The following is a 23271-nucleotide window of genomic DNA, read 5'->3' as shown; positions in this document are numbered from 1 at the left end:
AGCACCTACCTCCTAAAACACATACACGTGCAAAAACAGACTTAGAGAAACTACTTTCCAGCGTTCAAGTTGCAAAACCAGGGTTGCCAAGTTATCGCCTTATTGGCGATTTTCGTATCGAGCGAAAAATTAAAATCTCGCCAAGAGGGGGGCATATCAGAGAAGAGCCGAAAATAGTTTTCCATTTCAGTAAGAGATGTTAAATAGTGTTCTGTATTTTCTTGCCTTTCAAAAAAACATTTTAAAAGTCCCTATAGCATTAGAAACATTTTTTATGCTGGGATCTTTGGTCACAATTTCGTTTTCTTCTTCATCTGATGATGATACAGTGAAACCTGTATAAGTTGACCACTTGCGGTGCACTACTTTGGTGGTCAACTTAAACATTGTGGTCAACTTATAGAGGTTGAATTATGTGATATATCTATGCCTGAGAATAGCAGTCAATTTACAAGGGTGGTCAATTTTACAGGTTTTACTGTACAGCAATTTCTTCCTATCTACAATATCGAGAAATTAATTCATCTTCTGACAAATGTTCAACACATTCTAAGTCATCATCAATTTTAGCGTAATCCTCAAAGTTTAACGTTTCATCCAGTTGCATTTTGTTAGAAATTTCTTGTAACATTTCCTCTTCATCGACATTTTCATCTTCGATTGCTTGAATAACTATTTCAGCAGTAGATATTGTTTCCTCGGGTTTTTTAAAACCTGCATAATGAAAGCAATTCGTGATGGTTTTGTTTGAGACGCCATTCCATGCTGCCTTAAAGAGATACAAAGCTGTGAGGACATCCACTTTGTACTCTTCACCTTCGTCGAGTGCAGAAACAATCCTTCATAGCAGTAACTTTCTATAATTGCATTTAAAGCTCATTCATATTTTAAACAGAAAACTGATTCAAATGAATAAATACTCTTCCCATTTTTTTTTGTTTTAAGCCAAAACTCCATGGAAAATTATTCTATTTGTAGATTTTATGAAGTTTTCGCAGTAGATTCCAGTAAATGAGTTTTAACTATTTTTCAATTAAATACTGAATATCTCAATAAATATTAAAAAATGCAAACTCGAAAGTCGAAAGAACCAATATTTTTTCATGATCCGTTTAACTTTCAATATTAACTTAAAATAATTCTCATTGAGTTTGGTTATAGACATTTAATATATGAGCCAAATGCTGTGAAATAGCCCCGTAGTACCTAATGCAAATTATTTTCTTTTAATTTCAGAATGGTCCTATCATTCTCCTCAAAGAAGGTACAGAAAATAGTCAAGGTAAACAGCAGATTATTAGCAACATCAATGCCTGCCAAGTTGTTGCAGAAGCAGTGAGGACTACATTAGGTCCTCGTGGCATGGATAAATTGATTGTGGATTCAAAGGGTATGTAATTCTTTTTTTTTTTTTGGATTTTTACTATCCCCTCTCCCCCTCTTTTTTTGATGTGTTTTGATGCAGCAATTTTCGTGTAATTTAATTTAAACTAATGTAACACTTAATCAGATGAGATAGTGGTGTTCACGTAATTATTGATAACCATTTCCAAAAGGTGGCAAGTCTGTTTACTTCACTTTTATAACATTTACTAAAATTATGAACGCTTTGTTTCCAATTCCATGCTAAAGTGAGCGAAAAGCTAGCTGATAATATGAATTGAACCATCAAAACTGAATATAGATGATTTTAAGCAGATTTAGATTGTTTTTTCATTTTCCCCTCTTTCTCATAAAAGTTCTCCTAACTTTAAATACAAATTTTATTCTCTGGACCTAATTTCACCTTTTAAACCCAGGGTATGGTTTTTGGTGTGACATGAAAAACCTGATGAAAATGTCAAAAGCCTGTCAGAAACTCGAATACTGACATTATTCAATTCTGTCATATTTCACAATTTTTATAAACCTTTGTCGGATGTCTTTTCATCTATAAGCTCATTTCTTTTGCATTCCCTGTAACTCTGAAACTCGTGTCTACTGTAATCTGCAATTTGTGCTTTTTAACATTGTTATTTCTTATTTTATAAAATTAGTGGTTAACTTTTGTAGTTTCAAACCTAATCAAAAGAATAGTTTCTTATGTATTTACATCTAAACACATCATTCAATTTTTGTAGGAAAAACCGTTATTTCCAATGATGGTGCCACTATCCTCAAGGAATTAGAAGTTGTTCATCCAGCAGCTCGTACTCTAGTTGATATTGCAAAATCACAAGATGCTGAGGTTTGTAGAAATTTATGTTTATTTACTGATTGAAAGAATTTAATTGCTGTTAAAATTCATGTGCAAGTGCAGTTTTTAAGAAAAATATTTAAAAAAACCACATGCACGCTAAATCTTTTCTAATTGTAATTTGTTTTTCAAAAAATTTTAAACTAGAGGTTTTTTTTAAAAACTTTTTTTCAAAATGAAGGCTTTATTTGCAATGCCTTTCAACTTTTAAGTTATTTTCCCTGTACTCAACTTGTATTTAAGAGTCATTTTAGTTAAGAAGTTAGGTGCATGTAAAGTGAGTGCATCAATGCTAGCGTTAAAGGGGGAAACCAGTGTAGAAAGCCGAAGTTTTAATGTTTTTCGGGATATATTTAACAGGAAAGTAATAATCAGAATTTCCTTAAACTTGGAGGATATTTTATTCATCATTTGTACATCTTCTAATTTTTTGAAGTCATTTCCACCAGATGTAGTGGAGGTAGAAGCTGTTGTCCATGGGCAGTCGCCATCAGAGTTTGTTGCTGGTGTGCATTACAGCCGCAATTTTTTGTGTGATCATTACAATTTTTTTTTTCTTGTAAACAACATATTTTCCTTAGAATATAAACCTAATTGTGATCAAAAAAGTTGAAAATTGCATGTTTTCAGGTATTTGATTACAATGTTATGTTTTTTTGCTATTCTTACATTAAAAAAAATCTTTTTATTAATAATGTCATCAAAGAGTTAGGTTCATATAGAGTATAATTGAATAAAGAATATTTACACAAATTTTCAGAATGATTGGTCAAAAACTCGTTGAGCTAGATTGCACACGTTTGGAAAAAAAAAGTTGTTTTGAGAAAAATGCATTTGAAAAAACATGCTGTGAATGTTTTTGAATCTCGACAGTCACTTTCACTGCTCATAGCATCGAAACTGATCGGACTTTTTCACTCAAATTTTGGCAACATATTCTTGAATAGTTTTACTAACATTTTATGACATGGATTTTTTGACCGGTCTAAACTGGTTTCCCCTCCTTAAAGAATTATGAAAATATCATAAATGTTTGGCAGCTGAATAAAATATCTAAATAAACATCTAATCAGGTTTTTATCAATCCTCCCTCTTATTGTGATTGCAAGTTGCAATTCTTTTGTTATTTGAATTTATAATACTTTGACCAGCTCTGGTGATGGGGGGGGGGCAACTTTTGGATACAGTTTGCTAGATGGTAAAAATACTTTTTTGCTTGAATAAACTGCTAAACAGTCTTATAAAAGTAAGACGAGAAAAAATAAATTTAAATGGTATAAATAATTAAACTTATGATGGTTAAAGTGGTGATGGAAAGTACAACCATTGATACGTTATTTTGCTCCCTAATGTCTCCCTAAATGGATTTTGCTTTATTACAAAGACTTGTCTGCTTTTTTTGACAACAGACTAGAGGGTTAATGCAAATGATACACACTGGCACAAAATAATATCTGTTTATAAGTACATCATCATCATTAACTGCACAATAAAATTGATGGAACCCTTTCCGTTTTTTCTGCTCACATTAACTGTTAAAAAAAGCTACTGTGATAAGTCGGGAAAGAAACATGAAACTTTTGAGCCTCGTAATTTGGCAGCTAAGTTTGAAAATCTGGGTATTGAAATAAAAATCATGTTGATGTTGACTAATACCTCCTGTTTAGTCGCAGGCTAGAGTAGGTCCATAAGTTCAAGAGTCTTCAAGAAATCGTGCACTAGGTGAGGACTGGAATAGATGTCCTCTCTATCAAGTCTTACACAGTGTAAAAGATGATCTGGAGATGCCTGCACTAATTTACATTTAGTACAAGTCTCATAAATTTTCTGACCTAAGTTAAAGGAAAGGCACTTGATGTGCCCTTTTGCAAGTTTACTAACTGTTGTTTGGACGACTCGATCCTTTTTGATGGAAAGAGCACCACCTAGTGCGTGCCTATTTTACCAGGGGTGAGTCGGAGTTGTCTTCTATAGCTCTTGGTTCAAAGTTTTCATTTTAGAACTAATTTTTGAAGTCAAAGTTCTTCTCAACACCAAGTCTTTACTGACACCTTCCCTGGCCAAGAGGTCAGCTGTGTCATTGCCAAAGAGACCAATGTTGGATTGAATCCATTGGAAGAATATTTTATGTTGCTGGAAAATTCTTTTTAAGTTTTTGAAGGATTGAGGCATGTTTTATCTCCAATAGTTGCCCGGTTGCTAAGATGTTGGATAGCACTGCTGCTAATAGATAATATCCATATTTCAGCAGATGTTACTGTATTTATGATTCTGTGCGCTTCATGCTTCATTAATGGAAATTAACTTGGATCTAAAAGTGGAACAGAAATTCAGATTCCTAATTTTGAAGTTATTAAAAAAACTCAAATAAATATATTACAATAAAAAATCTAATTTCATGTGAATCAACTGCTTAATGCTTGTTGCTTTTATGTATTATGATGTCTGTAACAAAATTTAGGGCAACAGAAATAACTTGTGTAAATGTTTTTTCTTAGAAAATGCTGACCATGACATGATGATTTCAGTATTGTAATTAAATGCACTCTTTCTTTTTATTGAGCTATTGTAGCAAATACTTTCTTTCAATTCTCTTTATTAGGTGGGAGATGGTACTACTACTGTAACCCTATTAGCAGCTGAAATCCTGAAACAGTGTAAACCTTTAATTGAAGATGGTATCCATCCTCAGATAATAATGCGGAGTCTTCGTACTGCTTTGCAAATGGTAAAACACCTTTGTTTTTTTCTTTTTCTTCAAATTCAGTTTAACTATGGATTTTAGTAGTGAAATCAGGGTTTTTGGGACTGCATTGTCACTAGAATGTTTCCAGAAATATTCTTAAAATTCATATATTTCCAGGAACTTATGGGAAGTTATAATTGATAGCATAAGTAGTTAAACTTTATTATATTACATAGCAAATAATTGTTAAATAATAGTCTAATATCATGGTTAGACTAAAAAATAAATAAATAAACTTCTAAAGCTCAAAAGTTCAAGTGTGATTAATGAAGGAACACATCAATAAATAACTATTTGTGTTAACTAAAGCTTTATTTTGAAACTACTGAAAGCTAAAAGATGCTTTCTCTAAGAAACTTTGTAAAAAAAAATATCTCTGTAGTTGACAGCACTCTCTCACTTTCATCACATCAAAACCCATATTGTGGGCACACGTGTAAAAACCTGGTAGTATACTAGCTCATAGCATAGCATAGCATACTAGTAAGTAAGCTGCCAAGAGAAGTTCCTATGTTAAAATCATTTCCTTCCGTAAATTTAGTTGTGATCTTCATCCCTCTGAAGAAGGGAGGTGAAGATGTAAAATTTTGTGCACTAATCTTCTCCAATGTTGTCCAACTTTCTCACAAGTATGAATTTGTTGTTCATTGTATTCAACTGCACTTATGAGGTCTACAATAAGTTCCTGTAAATTTTTCATTTTTTCAATTCAACAGAAACCAAAACTTAATACAAGAGTGAAAGGGAAAGTTATACTAAGTAGAAGTTATTTGTAGAAGTAAAAGTGAATTACAGAGTCAGAAAGACATTTTCCCCTCTTACTCATGAAAATTCCCTCCACAATAGAATTAGAGGTTAGTAAAAACCTAAAATCTCAAGAGACTGTCTTTAGTTTGTTTTTATTAATATTGGAATTAGTGAAAAGTTTTATAAAGAGTCAAGATTTGTTTATGAAAAGAGACTTAATTGTAAATTTTATTATTTTATCATAAATATAGGAAAGGCTGTCCTCCTCATATAATGATTTCTAAAATAGTCTGGAAATGTCAAGGAATTTCATTCTTAAACTTTTGTGGCACCTCTGTTGTATGTGGCAACTGTACTTGAGAATTATGATAGTTTTGAGTTGTTATTTTTATTTTCTTTTTACTTCAAATTTTATATTAACATTGAAATTTTGTGTGTACTTGTCTCATGTTTTTCTCGATTACTATTCATTGTTGCATAAGATAAATATATTTGCTTAGCAAGCTTTTTCTTTTCTTTCTTTTTAAGGCTAAAGCAAAGATAAATGAAATAGCAGTCAAAGTAGAAAAAGGTGATGTTAAGTAAGTTTTGAAGATGCTAAATACTTTTGGTATTATATTAAATGTGTATGCAAACTCTTAGTGAAATGATTAGGGAAATATAAGTTAGATAAAGTATGAAAATTATTGAAGTATTCAATAAATTGTGGAATAAATTTTAACTTAAGAAACCCATTTTGTCTGAAAAGAAATTATCAGATTATTAAACAGCTTGTAGCTTTGTATGCTGTTAATATTTCAATAAGTTATCTGCTGTGCTAAACAAAATCCTTGTTTGAGAATTTCTTGATAAAAATGTATGTAAAATGAAACCTCATTTTTACTTGATGCTAGAAAATTATTTTAAAATCTTGCTACAGGAGTACTTAGAAATGAAAATAACGTCAGATGATTTTTTATGAAGGTAATAAATACAATGCAAAAACTACTGGAAAAAAATTGAAGATTTTTAAAGCTGTACCGTATGTTTAAATTTTTTTTTATTCTTTACTGACCTGTTGAAAAGTATTTTTGTGAGCAGTTCATTTTTGCAAAGGCCTTTTAGGACTATGGGATGACTAATTTTCAAGATGTTATTTGTTTCATTGTGCTTTTTTTTCCAGAATAAACTCTATCTTAATCTGTGTTCACATTTAGTCTTACAAAGCCTATAAAATTTAAAATTATTTACAAATTTAGCCTTTGAAAAACAACTTTCTAAGCAATAGTGCTCAGGCCAAGGTTGAATTTTCTGATTTGACAATTTTTGATCATTTAGGAGTTGTTCATTATTCTGAAACATTTCCGAGTTGCTCTCTCCCTACTTGTTCCTGATTTTGGATTCATGCAAAATTTCCTTTTTTAAGTAATATCAGACCTTGCAATGCTCCTGTATTTTAAATTAATCTAAAAAGCTCCTTTTTTTCCTACACTTTCCCTTCCTGTTTCCTCATTTCTGCTATTCGCCATCAGCGATTGCAATTTCTGTAAAAAAAGGAATGTTTTGTAAACATGCCAACATCGAATTCATCTTTTTGTTGAAATTGGTTTGAGGTTTCAATCCTTTGGCATCCTGCAAAGATTTCGGTTATTTTGGAATTTGAAAGGTATTTTAACCTACACTACCTTAAATTAGCATATGTACTGTATATAATACCTTTTATGCAGTTAATAAAATTGGGAAATTAATTCTCAAGCAATATTTGAAATTAATTATTAACTTACTATTTTGGTAATTAAGATAGAAAAGAATTTAAAAAAAAAAAAAAAAAACTGATGCCAACTTCAGTACTAGTTTTGCAAGTGTGTTTTTTCTCCTTCTAACTATTCAAATAACTTTCAAGTTGTACCTTTTGTTAAGTTTAATTTCTTTTTAGTTGGCATGAAATAAGTGTTCTTTGTACGAGATTGTTTGGTTTGTTGTGAAATAACTTATGTATTGTAAAATTTCTGAGCTTGAAATAGGTTTTGATTTATACTTTTCTTTCATTGATAAATTGCTTCAGATATTTTAGCAGGGTGTCTACCCACCTGGAAAACCTGGAAATGTGAGGGAAATTTATTGTACTGGAAATGTCAGGGAAATTAATTTTTGTATGCAGAAAAACTAGAATTTTTTAAAAATTATAACCAGTTTTAAAAGAGATTTCCTCTTTTGCAGTTTAGTAAAATTAATTTGGTGAGAAATTCATGCAACTTGAAATTACTAAAGGAAAATATTTCTTTCCTTAAACCAGTTCTCAGCTGCACCTTTTGTTAGTGTTGTACATTCCAGTTTCCCACTGGGATTGAGAAGTTTACACCCTGTAACAATGGTAGTTAGGTTGCTTCCGCATCTACCAATGAAAAACTGTTTACTAATCGCTTCGGCACAGGAGAGAATCCAGAGGAAGGGCCAGAGGGGTCATGACCTTACCCCCTAAGAGACCAAATATAGCCTTAAATATTCATTGTTTTCCCTTACCAGTTACAAATAAGCTGTTCCAAGTAAAGGTAAACGAGTTTATAGATTACTGTTCAATTTTTCAGTTTTACTTAGGTGTTTGTGTAGTTCTTTATCTCTGTAGAGTTGTGTTTGTTAAGAAAAGTGTTTTTCCCCTTAAATTTTGTTCAATTCGGTAGGTGGAGAGCTCAGCCATTGCACTTTGGGCTGTAAACATTTTCCCCACACTTAAAAGTCTTGGTTCAAAAGGCAAATGTTGAAGCAAATACAAATACCTATGATACAGTAAAATCGATGTTGAAGTGCAGTGAACTTTTGGAAGCAAAGTTGGGTTTCTTTATTTCGGTGGCATCAGAAGTTTTTTTAATAAGGTTCCAGGCTGGTAAACCTAGTGACCCCTCCTGTGTAACATTTGATGCTTAACAATTTAATGAAGCTATTTCTTAAAATTTCTCAAGGTTTCCCAAAAAAAAAAAAAAAACTTAAAAGTTTCCCAAAAAACAAAGTTTGTTTTAGGAATGGATGTAATAGTTTGAAATTTACATTTAACAGTGATATAAATGTAAGGTGGATAAAAATGTTACGTAAGCACAGCTAACCATTGGAAAAATAGCGAAAATAGCTAAACAACCTTTAAAAGACCTACGGGAAAAATTTTGTTTGGGATATGGAATATCACCTGGAAACGTCAGGGAAGTTGAAAATTTTTTAATAGGAGAGACCCTGTTTTCATAAGTAAATAATGTTTTTACTTTTTTAAATGCTGAAAACCTTTTTTAAAAACCTTCTCAAATGTGCCGCTTGTTTCTATTTTCAGTAAGCAAAGAACTTTGCTAGAAAAATGTGCAATGACTACTTTAAGCTCAAAACTAATTGCAGCACAAAAGGAATTTTTTGCCAAGATGGTAGTGAATGCTGTTATGCAATTAGATGAACTACTTCCATTGAATATGATAGGAATAAAAAAAGTTCAAGGTGGAGCACTTGAGGTAGGCACTTGATTTTGATTAAAGTTGACATTGTACCATTTTGTTATTAAATATTGATCAGTATATGTATGCTCCTTAAAAAGCTCTTAAATTTTTATTTTTTCAAGCCCTTTATTTTTTTTCTTGATAACATTGACTTTTTTGCTACACATCTGAAAAAGTTATATTTCAAACAAGAAAGAGTGCTCACCATCAAATGTCCAAAAGCTGCTGACTGAATACTTTGCAACCCCCCTTCCCCATTTTGTGCACTCACACTTTTTAATATTTGTAACTTTTCACCAACTGAGTTTTTGTTAGTTAAGGAATATTTTATGCTAAGTTAACTAATAACTATACTTTTTGAAGAAAAAATAGAAATTTCTCTCAGAAATGCCAATGGGCTGCCCATTCAGTTAATTTTGTCAAGTATATGTTATCCTGCTTCACTTTGTGTAAGCTAATACATGATTGTGACAAAACATATGCAAGAAATTAGAGTTGGTGAAAACAGTAAAAGAATTAGCTCCCATGATGTAAAATTTCTATAAATCAAAGGATAACCACTGATTGTGACCAAGATTTTTTTGAAAAACTATTTTTATGTTTCTAAAATCCAGAGTTTAATATATAATCAATATTATTTTTTGTAGCTAACTGTGGTTGGGACAAACCTAATCTAGCAGCATAGCAATGCTGTAATTATGATCTCCTTAGCCTTCACCATGTCCGGATAAATTTGCCCCATCTATAGTGAAAATGAATGCTTGATTAAAATTCAAAGTACAGATTAAGTTACTAATGTTGTAAACCCTTAAAGGAATTTTATTTCTTAGATTTTAGAATTGTTTGGTTTATAATCATTTATATTCTAACCCCCCCCCCCTTAATGTACAAACTTAATAGGCTTTGTTTCAAGCCTGTCTCTCAACACCCAACCAATATCATCTCTTGATTTCATGACATTTTCCTAAAACAATTCCAATAGTTTACACAATCTTTGGGGACGTTAGTAGGAAGACAGGTTTGGGGTCGGCTGAGGTAAAATTTTCAAAAATGAGATTTTCAGTTTCTAAATGTGTTGTCAGCCCAAAATTTTCGAAATTTCAGATTACAAACACCTCTGCATTTGATCCACTGTCTTTGTAATGGATTGAGCCAAGTAACGTAATTCTTTTTAATTTCATTAACTGACATCTACAAAAAATAACCACACAACTTAGATCATACTTTCAAGGATAGCATACTCTGGTATAACACCCACCATCTTGAATTTGAATGAAACTTGCAGTACTTCCTTTCTTTATTATTGTAAATAACCTCCTTATGTTTCATCAGAGTCAATTCAAGCTAACACCATTAAAAAAATTTAGCCTTATATTTTAAATGAATTTTTTTTTCAGCTAGTTTAAAATGTTGTCTTATTTCATTGCTGAAGTACATAATTTTAAATTTGTGCAAGACTCATGCATGCATATTTGCATTTTGCATCACCACAATATCATAAACTAAATGTATTGACTACGGAAATCAAGAAGAAACTAATCAAAGTTAAATTAGAATGATTAAAATGAAAATTTACACTGAAATGTAGCATATTTTTATGAATGCAGTACATCCTTTAACCCTGTGCTTGATGAAAATAAATGAGAATTTTATTTGTTTATATTTGCATCCTTTTTCGACTGAGGCGTTCAGATCTAAGATGCATAAAGTCCATTTCGACTTGATCCACTTTCTAAACGTAGTTGACGATGAAATGTTATGTACATTAATGAGGCATTCGGAGCTAAAGTCAATGAAGTTAAAATGAATTTGATCCACGAATGCCTCAATTGTTGTATACACCTCAGAAAACATTGCTGTTTGCTACCTTTTATTTTAAATATGTTATTGCAAATTGCAAGCAAAGAAATAATTTATTTACAAATGTTTATTATTTAGCTCACCACAAGTGTAAAACTTTGTAATTTCCAATAAAAAGTTTTGCTGATAACAAATGACAACATCATTGCATAACAGTTTCATTTCTAATGAGATCTACAAGGGATTCTGATGGGACTAAAAACCAAACCAGAATTAACTCATCCAGACCAAAAAAAAAAAAAAGTTCTTTTGAAGCTTGATCATTGCTTTAAAATTTTAGTCAGAACATATTTATTCTCTTTGGGTTTTTGAACTGTAAAAAATTTCGAAAAATGTCATCCTGGTCACTTACCTTTTTATACTGCTATTTTTTGATTGAATATGCATAATATATTTCTGATCTTGTTTAAAGGCATATGTTTATAAGTAACAATTATGTTATTGTAAATTATAAACAAAAAGACACAATTTATATGCTTACTAGCAGCGTCACTCGACTTTGCACAGTCTACCCCCAAAATAAAGGTTATGTCAAGTGAAAAATTCAACAATGAGGCTTGAACAAAAAAAGAAAAAAAAATATGTAAAATTTCTCAGACAGATCACAGAAAACTAACCAAAAAGGGCAATTTTTAAATTCCCCAATAAAGGGAAAAACCTCGAAACAAAAACAGGAATTTTATTTGTTCAAAAAATGGCAGCAGATCTTTGTCCTCAAGAATTTTTTTTATTCCAATTAAAACTGAGCTCCCAGCTTGCGGCAGACGATAAATTTTTGATTTAATGTTGATGTTCCTTCACTTAAAAATGTTAACTTTTCTCCTGGTGATTTTACAGCCTTGGTGGTTTTGAAATCTGAAGGAAGTAAATCTACTTCTCAAGATTTTTTTCACGGGCTTTCGAATGAGACTGAAATCAAGACGATCAGATAATTATTTTGTGTAGAAAGAGGAATTTATTGCCATTTTCAGCTCTTAAAATTAAAATTCAAGCAATTCGTTACTTTTTTGGCATTTGAAAACCCCCCTATGTTCCATCTCTGGTGCCCAGGTTCTTCCCTGCCAAATTTGGCCGAGATCGAACGTGAACTGGATTTGTATAGGGCACATACATACATATATATTTCTTTTGTTTTAAAAGGTTTTTATTGTTCAACTCACAAGTCTTTAGATTTTTTCTTATTTGTCATTTCTAATCATTTTGCTCATAACGATAGAGAATGATTATAAATGGATATGGTGGAAACAAAATTTTAAAAACAAATCTTTGTTGTTCAAGAATCAGAAAATTTATGAAGTTTTTTTTTGCAGGAATCATTGCTTGTTTCTGGTGTTGCTTTTAAGAAGACATTTTCTTATGCTGGTTTTGAAATGCAGCCAAAGAAGTATCAAAATCCTAAAATTGCCTTATTGAATGTTGAACTTGAATTGAAAGCTGAGAAAGAAAATGCTGAAGTTCGAGTTGAAAGTGTCGAGGTAAATTACTTTAAATTTCCTTACTTTCCTGTTTCTTAAATTGAAGAATATAATTGATTTGTAAGTTTTGTAATTCTTTTACTTATGAGAAACATAGAAACATTCAAGATTGGATTAGTAAAATTGAACTGTATTTTAGGAATATCAACATGTTGTTGATGCAGAATGGGAAATTCTTTACCGTAAACTGGAGAAAATAGTTGAAAGTGGTGCTAAAGTTGTACTTTCAAAATTACCCATTGGAGATGTTGCTACACAGTATTTTGCTGACAGGTAGATGTATATTTAATACCTTGTAAATAAATGGTAAAATGGTAAATTATTTGAATTGTAATATGTATTTGCAAATTGTTTTATTTAATTGCTTTTTTCCATTTTCTAAAGCATAATCGTTTAGTGCTCCATCAAAGTCACTCTAAGGGAGATGAAAAATTAAACCTGCAATAATTCAGCCTGACTAAAAAATGGTTCTTTTGAAGATGGATCACTCTTTTAAAATTTTAGGCTGAACATATTGTTCTTAATGTTTTATGGGAGTTCACCACCAATAGGCTTAAAATGTTTTTTTGAAGTATCAGAAATTACAAAAAATGTCTTCTTTCTCCCTTATCTATTTGTACTTAAAATGCCACTCTTTGATTTAATATGCCAAGCAGTTAGAAAGTTTTATGTAATTAACTGTTCTGCTCAGAAAGATAAATCTATGTTCTTGATTCAACTGATATGTTTATAAGTCACAGTAATCTTATCCAAATTACCAAAAAAAAAAAAAAAAAAAACTGAAATAATAATCTTCAACACTAAAAAAAAAGCATAAACGTTATACATTTTTAAAATCTTATATCCACTTGTTCATTGATAGCTCTGACTCCTATCACTAGTGAAAGACTTTTCACTGGTTAAGCTTTAAGCTTAAGTAGTTCATGATGTTTGTTTGCATTGCTGGGTAGGATACTAATTGCAGTTGCTAATATTTGGGCTGGGCGATGTAAGAATTTCTATATCGTGATGCATCACTGTGTACGTAATTTTTAAAAAAAGAGCTTTACTTATGACTGCTTGTTTAAATCTTACAAAATATATTCAGGATGAAAAAATATAAATGCTACAAACAGATTCTAGCACCATCAAGATAGTGTCAAAAGAAAAAGAAGGAAAAAAAAAACTGCAAGAAAGTGCAAGGTAGCAATAAATATTACAGACATGTGTTTTGAGATTACAAGGAACCTATTTTTTCAATGCAAAAAAATATGAGCTTATGGCAGCAATGTCTTTTTTTTTTGCATTTAAAAAGGGGGTGACTCGAAGCAACTAAATTCGTGTATGCAATATTTGTTCCTGTTTTGCAATTTAATCGGCCGAAAGCTGCTCTGAATTTTACCGTATGATAAAATACGAGCTTGAACACAAACATGTATCTAATAAAAAGACATTAAACATCCTTAAAAAAAAGAGTGCAGTTTCCAAATTCACCAAGTAGGTCGAAAAAATTGTTGACTAAGAACATTTCTGGCCGGCCACGGCAACCTCCTATCAGAGTGCTTTTGTTTCCACCTACGTTTTGAAACAATAAAGAGATTAAAGCGGCAACAATCGTGGACCAATGTCTGTACATCGGTGCTTGAATTTGTAGTCGGTGCATTAATGCATTGATTAGAGAAAAATTCTAAACCAGTTTAATAATTAAGGATGTACACTATTTTTTTGCAATGCATTCCCCATCCCTAGTTTGTTTGGGGGGGGGGGGTCTAGCATTTCGGAAGTTTTTACAAAATGTGAACAGAAGACTTATGGTCTCTTAACTGACAAACTCTGTAAAGATCTAATTTTCAAAAAATAATTTAATTGCTATATAGTGTGTGTTATTTAATTAATGTGTGCTTTTATATCCTCAGAGATATGTTCTGTGCTGGTCGAGTTCCGGAAGATGACCTGAAGAGGACCATGAAAGCTTGTGGGGGTTCTGTTTTGTCTACTTGTTATGATATTTCAGAAACTTCTCTTGGAAAATGTGATTTATTTGAAGAAGTCCAAATTGGTGGTGAAAGGCATGTCAAATTTTATTTTGAAATCTAGTATTTTTATTTTAAATCTTTCAACGTATAGAATGACTGAAAATACTTTTAGTTGTTTTTAATATTTTGGAAAATGTTACAATATTTAAGATTTTTAAGTAATTTGTTACTTTTAAGTTGATTTAAAAATTTTGCAGAATTTGATTAAATCTTTTTTGTTTTTTCTTCTATTTCAAAAACACATGGGCTTAGTTTCACGAGAGGAAAAAAAAATCAAATATCAATAGTAGATACAAGTTTTGGGTAAATTTGGCAAAGCTGGGACAATTCAACGGGGCAGCTCGATAGTTTAAATTTTGTTTTCTGGTTTGATTAGTCACATAGCCCAATCAAGATTAAGTAATTCCCAGGTTCTGGTAAAATTTGGTGTTTTTCTCACAAGAAAAGGCACATGTTTTTAAAGTAGTAGTCGCAAGAGAGGGAAGAACGAAGGAAATTTAGTTTGCCCGCTTTGCCCAAGTCCTCAAAAGCCACAAGATTGAGCATTAATCAGGCCAGTAGCGAATACAAGGGCTATAATTGTATGAAAACATTTAAATTCTTAAATTGCTCACTTGCATTCAAAAAAAAAAAATTTTGAAAGAAATCATAAAGATTAAATGATTGTGTGGTGGTTAGCCTAAAAATTGTAGCTGTTATTGCTAAATCTGGATGATCTTTTACTGTTAGCAAATTTGCTATCAGTAGCTGCTGATAAAATTTTAAAACTTATTTTTCATAGAATTGAATTTTTTTTTATGAATAAATTATTTAATTTCTTCATTTTTGCCATCCGAATGTTTCAGTTTTCCTAGTTCATTCTTTTAATTAGTAATGAATTTTATTTTCATTTACTGTGTTTTTTTAAGGCAATATTCAGTAACTTCATCATATAAAACAATTAATCATATACTCCATATATATTTTACATTAATTTTTCTTTTAATAAGGAAGGTATTTTTTGAAATTAATTGTTTAGTTTTATAGCATTAGATTTGATAATTATGTTTTGGTGTACTAAAATTTTTAAAAATAGTTACTGTTAAAAGCAAAATTTTTACTTTTATACAGAAAAAAAATGATAAAATTCAACATTATTAAAGCATAAAATTGAAAAATATTGCATACACATTATCTCCTTTTTAATGTATGCAGAATTTTGAGCTATTAATGACTAAGCAGCAGCCACTAGTCACAAGAAAGGCTGCTTAGCACCTTAACATTGAAAAACTTCATCTTTTTTGTCAGAATCATGAATATGCTAACCAATTTCCAAAGTATCAAAATATTCTAGCCAAAAGTAGAATCAAAGAGCGAAAAAGGAAACTAATTTTAAAAATCTTGCTTGATTTAGTAACAAGCATTTTGTTTGTGAACACTAGAATTATAGCGATCTTTGTATACCAAGAAATGTGGCAGAGATCATTTTGACCCTCTGAGATGAAATCTGCATAGTTCCCTACATCATGTTATATATTTGTAAAATTTTGTTCAAAATAAACATATTTATAATAAATAAAGTTTATTTAAAAGATAGAGATATTTTAATTATTTATAATGAAGTATTTAAAATGAGTTTAAAATAACAAGCTCCTGTTTCAGTTGCATTTCAGAAACTAGCAGCTAATACTCCCTTTTATTCACAAAATTATTATGAATGCTTCAAATTCAGCGTAACTGAGTAGGTTTAGTTTTAAAGACTAATTTTGCGTATTGTTAAATTAGTGTTTTAAACAGGATTCGGTGGAATGTCCGTTACGTTATGTAGTTTATAGGAGGCCCCAACTTCAAAAGGTTATTAAAAATTAAGAGATTGTATATAATTAGTTAGGTATTTAAAATAATTCATCGTATAGTAATTTAAATCAGTGTTTATTTTATAATACGGTGTTTAGTTTAGTTGATTTTTGTACTGGAATTGTAAAATAAATTTCATTCCTATGTTTGAGTAGGAAATAGAATGTAAGTGTAATCAGTTATTTTTTGCTTTTTAGTTCCTGGGTATTTTTTGAAGGCTGTTTTTTTTTAAATTTAAAAGTAATTAATTTTACTTTTGGAGCCTTCTCTTTGCATCCGCTTTGAAAACCGAATTTTTCGAATTTTTGATGTTTAGTATGCTTTGTTAAAAGGTAAACAAATAAATTCTCCTTTTATTTTTATTGAAATCGCAAAATTTAGAAGTTTTAAATGAAGTTCTGAGAGTATTAAGAGTTTCAAGAGTTAAATGCTCAACCACTGCTTGAATTTTATTTTTTTGTTCCAATTATTTAATGGAAATTAATAACATTAACGGAAAAAAGAAATAATATAACAAAAACACCCACTTTGAAATTTCGTTTTACATTCCCCCTCCCCCCCACTCAAAATTATTTGATTTTTCACAAAATGAATTGCTTTCTCACAAATAAAATGGACCCTGTGAAAAATAAATGGACAGACCCTGTTCAATAGCCAACGCATGTTTGCAAGTGTCAGAGTGCCCACCAAGGATAGGGGGTGGGGGTTATCAGATTGCACCATTAAAGCTTTTAAGGGGAGATAATTTGTGAGATTTTGGTCTCAGTTTTAAGGGGGAGGGGAGGTCTTGTTCTTGAGAGGGGAGTGCTTCAAAGAATTTAGGAAAGTGCGCCATCGCCTTTGGTGGGGGGGGGGGGGCATCTCCTACCTTATTTCAAAAATAATTTAAAAAAAAAAGACTTTTTTTTTAAAATTGAAACCACGCTTGAAATTTTGGAGTTCGAACGATTATGAAGTTCTAAAAGCTTGTCGCAGACAGCTACAAAACTTTTTGCCACTGGGCACATACCAAATTTCGTTAGATATCGTGTAGTAGTTTTCACTCTATAGTGGCTACAAAAAAACCAACCACACATATTCATTTTCAAAATGGTCAAAACAGACTCTGCAAACCTCAAAACATGCAAACCATTCACCTATTCTAAACTCCTGCATTGTATTGTCAAAATATTCTTGACTTGCATTACTTTTTGGCATGCATTGGATCTTAAAAATTTTCTGTTAAAATGGTTTAAAATGGTTTTTTTCTTCTCAGTAATCTTTTAAAAAAATGTTCAGCACTTCTGAATTTTAAATCCAGCTGTCAAACGTATTAGTAACTTAATATTTTTTTCAATATTCATTTTATAGGTATAACTTATTTACTGGTTGTCCAAATACCAAAACAGTAACAATAATTCTCAGAGGTGGTGCTGAGCAGTTTATTGAAGAGAGTGAAAGATCTTTGCATGATGCAATAATGATAGTCCGCAGAGCTTTGAGGAATGATAGTGTTGTTGCTGGTATGTATCTATTGTTTATTAAAGGAGGAATGTTTTATAAAAGTTGTACTTGTAGTCCAATAGCCCGTGTATGGCTGACCTACATTATAGTGCAAAGGCCCAAAATTTTTCTGCGTAATGACTTCACAGAAGGTAATTAACCTTTGCTATTATTTAAGCTAAGTTGTGCAGGCTTTGGCAGGAAACAAGTAGCAAAGGTGTGTAAAATTTGCTGCAAAAACTAAACATCATTGATTTATTCCATGTCACGTGACCTCGTTGTCCCCATCCAACCAACCATCTCTGATTTGGAGGGCGTTCTATTGAGGTGCAGACATGCCTTTGAAACTAACCTATGCCAAGTTGCAGCTTCCAAGAAACAAATCGTGAGGATCTCTGATACCTCAAAAAAAAAAAAAAAAAAAAGTGACTCAAAATAGCCTCTGATGGGGAAACCGCGCTAAACATGACAATGCTTTTCACAAAGCTAATCTGCCATTTTGGAACTTTTTTTTAATTGACCCTAGATCCTCAGGATTTGGGTCTTGGAAACTGAAAATTTGTAAAAGTTAATTTCAAAGGCATGTCCGCACCTCTACAGAATTTCATTCAAATTAGAGATGATCGTGTGGATACAATACGGTCACTTGACAGGTAATGACTCAGTTTTTGACGCACTTCTTGCTATCTATTTCCTGCCAAAGCCAGCGCAACTCAGCTTAAATAAAAGCAACCCATTCTTATCTGCTGTGATGTGCTTACACAGAAAAACTTTAGTTCTTTATACTGTGACGTAGGTTTGGCACTTATTCTGTTTGTATTTGTCATGAAATCTTTTGCCTTTTTCCAAAAGTATTGTTTAATGCGACACATGTGCATAAATTTGGAAGAGCTATCATACAAAGATTATATTGCCCCGGGCAGGTAAAGGAGTTTTAAAAGGCAAACATTTTGTTTTTTGTACTTGTCATCTATTTTATTGCAGCTTTATTTTACAAACTAGTGGTACCTGAGCAGCCTTACCCTATTAGGAAATTAAAAATTAATTTGGTTTGCTTGTATATTTGCAGGTAAATTCTGTTATGCTTTCAGTAGCATTGTTTTTCAAGATCTCTACGTACATTGGAGAGATTAAAAACATTTGTCACCTGCTACTACCAGTTGATTAGCCTTTATTTCATCAACAACGCTATTTTTTGCGAGAAAAATGCAAAAGGAAACAAAATTGATTGGATATACTCATGTATGTTTGTCACTGAATTGAGGCACCATTTTGGCTTAAGATATTTCAAGCTGTCTCTGTCGCCAAATGCTAATGCCTTCATCAGGCCAAAATTAGGATAACCTTAAGATTTGTTAATTTCAAAAATGTTAGTTTTTCATATTAAATTTAAGCTTATTAGAGAAGCTCAGTTGTAAGAGAATATAATTTTTCATATTAATACATGCAATTAATAATAAATCAAGCCCCAAACCTTAAACTTTATAAACTTCAAATGACAGACATAGCAGACATTTCTTCTTAGAATTAATTACATTTAAAATTGTTTTATTATTATAAAAGAAGTATTTACATTATGAATCAGTAGTAATTAACCTGTACCATAGAGTTAAAGAATTTCCAAGTTAAGGTATAGTTCGACTACAGTTAATAAAATGTATAAAAGTAACATAAGAAAAAAAAAAATTTGCTGCTTACAGAACCCAACAGAAGTTCTTGCAAAAGTATGAATTCTTTTCTTGCTTAAAAATCAAAATGATACATTTTTCCCTTATTTAACATTCTACAAAGAACATTTAAAATGTTTTCATTAGGGCATACTTTATTTTTAGGGTTTACTAATCATAATTAAACCATTAAAATCAGGTAAAAAAAGCAGACATTTGTTTTACGGTGAAAATATTTTAATATTTTCGTTTTTAATAACAGAAGGGCTGATATCTCCGCTGAGAAAAGTATTTAAGGCAGGAAAATAAATAAAATAATAAATAAAACAAAATAGGAAAATGACCAGGGGTCTGGCCAGAGGATATTTGGGTCCGTTAACGGACCCTTCACAAAATCCCATCAACCAAAACGGACGTTTCACAAAATCCGGATTAAACAAAACGGACCTTTCACAAAATCCCGATCAAACAAAACGGACCCTTCACAAAATTCTGATAAACAAGATCGGATGTTTCACAAATTGTTTATTGAAAGAGCAAATCTGAAAGCAAAATAACACATATTTCTGTGTATAAACCGCATATTTCTGTGTAGAAACCGATAATTTTTGGAACCTTTTTTAAAGTCAAATTAGAGGGATCAGCTTATACAAAATCGGTTAATTTTGAAAAAAAAAAAAAAATCGACACTCTTGCGATGCTCCTGCAAGCAATAAATAATTGCTACTGACAAATAAATATAATGAGATAAATAAATACCTTTGTGCTGAATAGTAAAGTCAGAACAAACAACGTAAGTAGAAGCACAAATTTGTAAATTACAGCAGACACGTGTTTCGGCGTTACAGGGAACGCCTTTTTCAATGCAAAAAATAATGAGCTTATGGATGAAAAGACATCCGACAAAAGCCAAGAGCAGATAAGCATGCAGCTTAAAAGATAAAAACAGCGGATTAGCCAAACACCAATGACAAAGTTATAAACCGATCAGGAACCAATAGGAATGCAAGCAAAGGCCAGGAGCTTTCTCTTAGGTACGAACCCAGAAAGAAAGAATTCAATTGGACAAGGAATAAGCCGAAGCTTAAACAAAAAGAAAAGAAATTGTCAGTAACCGTGAACCGCAAGAAAGGAAAAGCAGAATGGAAAACCAAGAAATAAATTGTGCTTCTACTTACGTTGTTTGTTCTGACTTTACTATTCAGCACAAAGGTATTTATTTATCTTATTATTTTGGCTTAAACGGGCCTTACGTTTACATTTTCCGCCTTTTATGCAATTTGTGTTTTTTTTTTGTTTTCGGAATTTTTGTCTATTGTTGTATTTTGATCGTGACTTTTTACTTCTTGTTTCTTATTCATTCTGTTATTGTTTGATTTTGTTTATTTTCATTTGTTTTGGTTTTTGCAAATTTGTGCTTCTACTTACGTTGTTTGTTCTGACTTTACTATTCAGCACAAAGGTATTTATTTATCTTATTATTTTGGCTTAAACGGGCCTTACGTTTACATTTTCCGCCTTTTATGCAATTTGTGTTTTTGTTTTTGTTTTCGGAATTTTTGTCTATTGTTGTATTTTGATCGTGACTTTTTACTTCTTGTTTCTTATTCATTCTGTTATTGTTTGATTTTGTTTATTTTCATTTGTTTTGGTTTTGCTTTTGATTATGTCTCAAATCAATAGGTTTGCCAATCTTCGGATTAAGAAATTTCGTTTTTTGAACCATTTAAAATTTCTTCAAGAGTGTAGGCGCAAGAAAATTATTCCGAAGTTTATTTCTTTGAAATGTAATTTACCACGTTCTGTAAAAATTGACAAAGTATTCTTTCGGTCGAAATTGGCTTTACTCAGAGCTTCGATCCAGGAAACTAGGAAACATTTATCGTTTATTGAACGTGAACTTTATGATTTACATCTTTCGGTTTCTAATTCCATTCCCAACTTTAACATTATTGACAGAAATTCTTGGTCTAGAACCCTTCGTTCCTCTGATAAACATCAAATTGTTTTGAAAAAGAAATTAGCTATGCTTTGTAAATCTTCTCATGTCGTTCCTCTTGATAATTTACCTGTTGTTAATAAGAATGTTGTTGTTAATCTTTTTAGCGTTCCATTAAGTAATTCTCAAATTGAGGCTCTAAAATGTAATGATAATTTTGCTGTGAGTGTTAATCCTTCTTTTTCAAAGCTTATTGCTCCTGTTGAGAAAGCTTTTAAATTTAGTGCCTTAACTTCCTCTCAGAAAGATTCGATTCGGCATCTTATAGCTTCTAATATCGACTTTAACTCGAAAATTTCTAAACCTGTATTTGCTAATACTGTTAGCCGTTCTGTTAAAGACTTAGTTTCGAATTCTGATCTGGTTGTTACCAAAGCTGACAAGGGTGGCCAAATTGTTGTTCTTGACAAATCATCTTATGTTGATAAAACTAATGATTTGATTTCTTCTGGGACATATGCTGAAATTTCTAAAGATCCTAGTGATAAAAAGTTAAAAACTATTGCATCTGCTGTCAAGTCTGTTAAGTCTATTCCTTCAAATGTTAAACGCTCTGTTGTTCCATCTATTGCTAATTGTGCTAGATTTTATGCTTTACCTAAGGTGCATAAAGCTGGTATTCCTTTCAGGCCGATTGTTTCCAATATTGGTACGGCTTCGTACAAACTTGCAAAATATTTAGTCTCTGTGTTTTCTCCCCTTAGGAGTCACAATTTATTTACTATTAAAAATTCTGTTGAGTTTGTTAAAAAAATATAGTTTCATTCCAAATAATTCTTTTATGGCTTCTTTTGATGTTAACTCTTTATTTACGAACATTCCCGTCAAGAGTTCATTGTTATGCCTTCGTAGAAGATTTTCTGAATTTCATTTCACCAATACGGAAATTGAGGATTTAATTTTCCTTACCCGTACTTGTCTTAAGCAATGTTCTTTTGTTTTTAATGGGAATTTTTATATCATGTTAGATGGTCTGGCTTTGGGTAATCCACTTAGCCCCATTCTTAGTGATATTTACATGCATTATTTTGAGGTTAAGCTGTTCCAAAAACTGCAGTTCCAATTTTATGTTCGGTATGTTGATGATTGTTTTGTTCTAATGAACCAGAATCAGTTTGAGAGTGATGAGGTTTTATCTATTTTAAACTCCATTGATCCTCATATTCAGTTTTCTTGTGAGAAAGAACGGAATAATTGCATTTCATTTCTTGATGTACTTGTTTCTCGTACTGAAATTGGTTTTGAAACTACTGTTTATCGCAAACCTTTTGCTGTCTCTTTACCTCCTCATAGACCGTCTCATCCTCCAAATCAAAAATATTCTGCTTTCAATTCTTTTGTTTATCGCGCAATTAATATTTGTTCTTCGTCGGAACTTCTTAAAGTGGAACTTAATTATCTTAAAGCTGTGGCAATTGATAGAGACTATCCGCCAACTTTGATTGATTCCATTTATAAAAAACTTTCAAATAAATCCCAAACTAATGTTCTTAACCGAACCTTCATCAGAAAGAATTTGGTTGTTTTGCCATTCTTTCCATCTGTAAGCTATCAGGTTGCTAAGATTCTAAAACGTTTCCAATTCCAGGTGGTGTTCTCTCCTATTAATAAACTTTCATTCTCTTCTCTTAAAGATCCTATTCACCCTCTTAATTGTTGTGGAATTTATAGAATTAATTGTAGTTGTAAACTTGCCTATATTGGACAGACTCGGCGTGCTTTAAAAATTCGCTTGAAAGAGCATCAAAATTAT

General features: G+C 31.4%; 1 protein-coding gene across 1 annotated transcript in view; it reads left to right on the top strand.

The window, feature by feature from the left end:
- The window catches only part of LOC129222105 (T-complex protein 1 subunit eta-like), a 43761-nt gene that overhangs the window by 4910 nt on the left and 15580 nt on the right, over window positions 1-23271 (top strand). The window contains exons 2-10 of the mRNA XM_054856549.1: window positions 1237-1390; window positions 2121-2227; window positions 4839-4964; window positions 6258-6310; window positions 9028-9199; window positions 12355-12519; window positions 12659-12792; window positions 14415-14567; window positions 17721-17872. Coding sequence (XP_054712524.1) covers window positions 1237-1390; window positions 2121-2227; window positions 4839-4964; window positions 6258-6310; window positions 9028-9199; window positions 12355-12519; window positions 12659-12792; window positions 14415-14567; window positions 17721-17872 — 1216 coding nt within the window. The remainder of the gene's footprint in view (window positions 1-1236; window positions 1391-2120; window positions 2228-4838; window positions 4965-6257; window positions 6311-9027; window positions 9200-12354; window positions 12520-12658; window positions 12793-14414; window positions 14568-17720; window positions 17873-23271) is intronic.

This window comes from Uloborus diversus, chromosome 5 (genome assembly GCF_026930045.1).
Source record: "Uloborus diversus isolate 005 chromosome 5, Udiv.v.3.1, whole genome shotgun sequence".
Classification (NCBI taxonomy): Eukaryota; Metazoa; Arthropoda; class Arachnida; order Araneae; family Uloboridae; genus Uloborus; species Uloborus diversus.
This window is presented reverse-complemented; position numbering and strand designations above follow the sequence as displayed.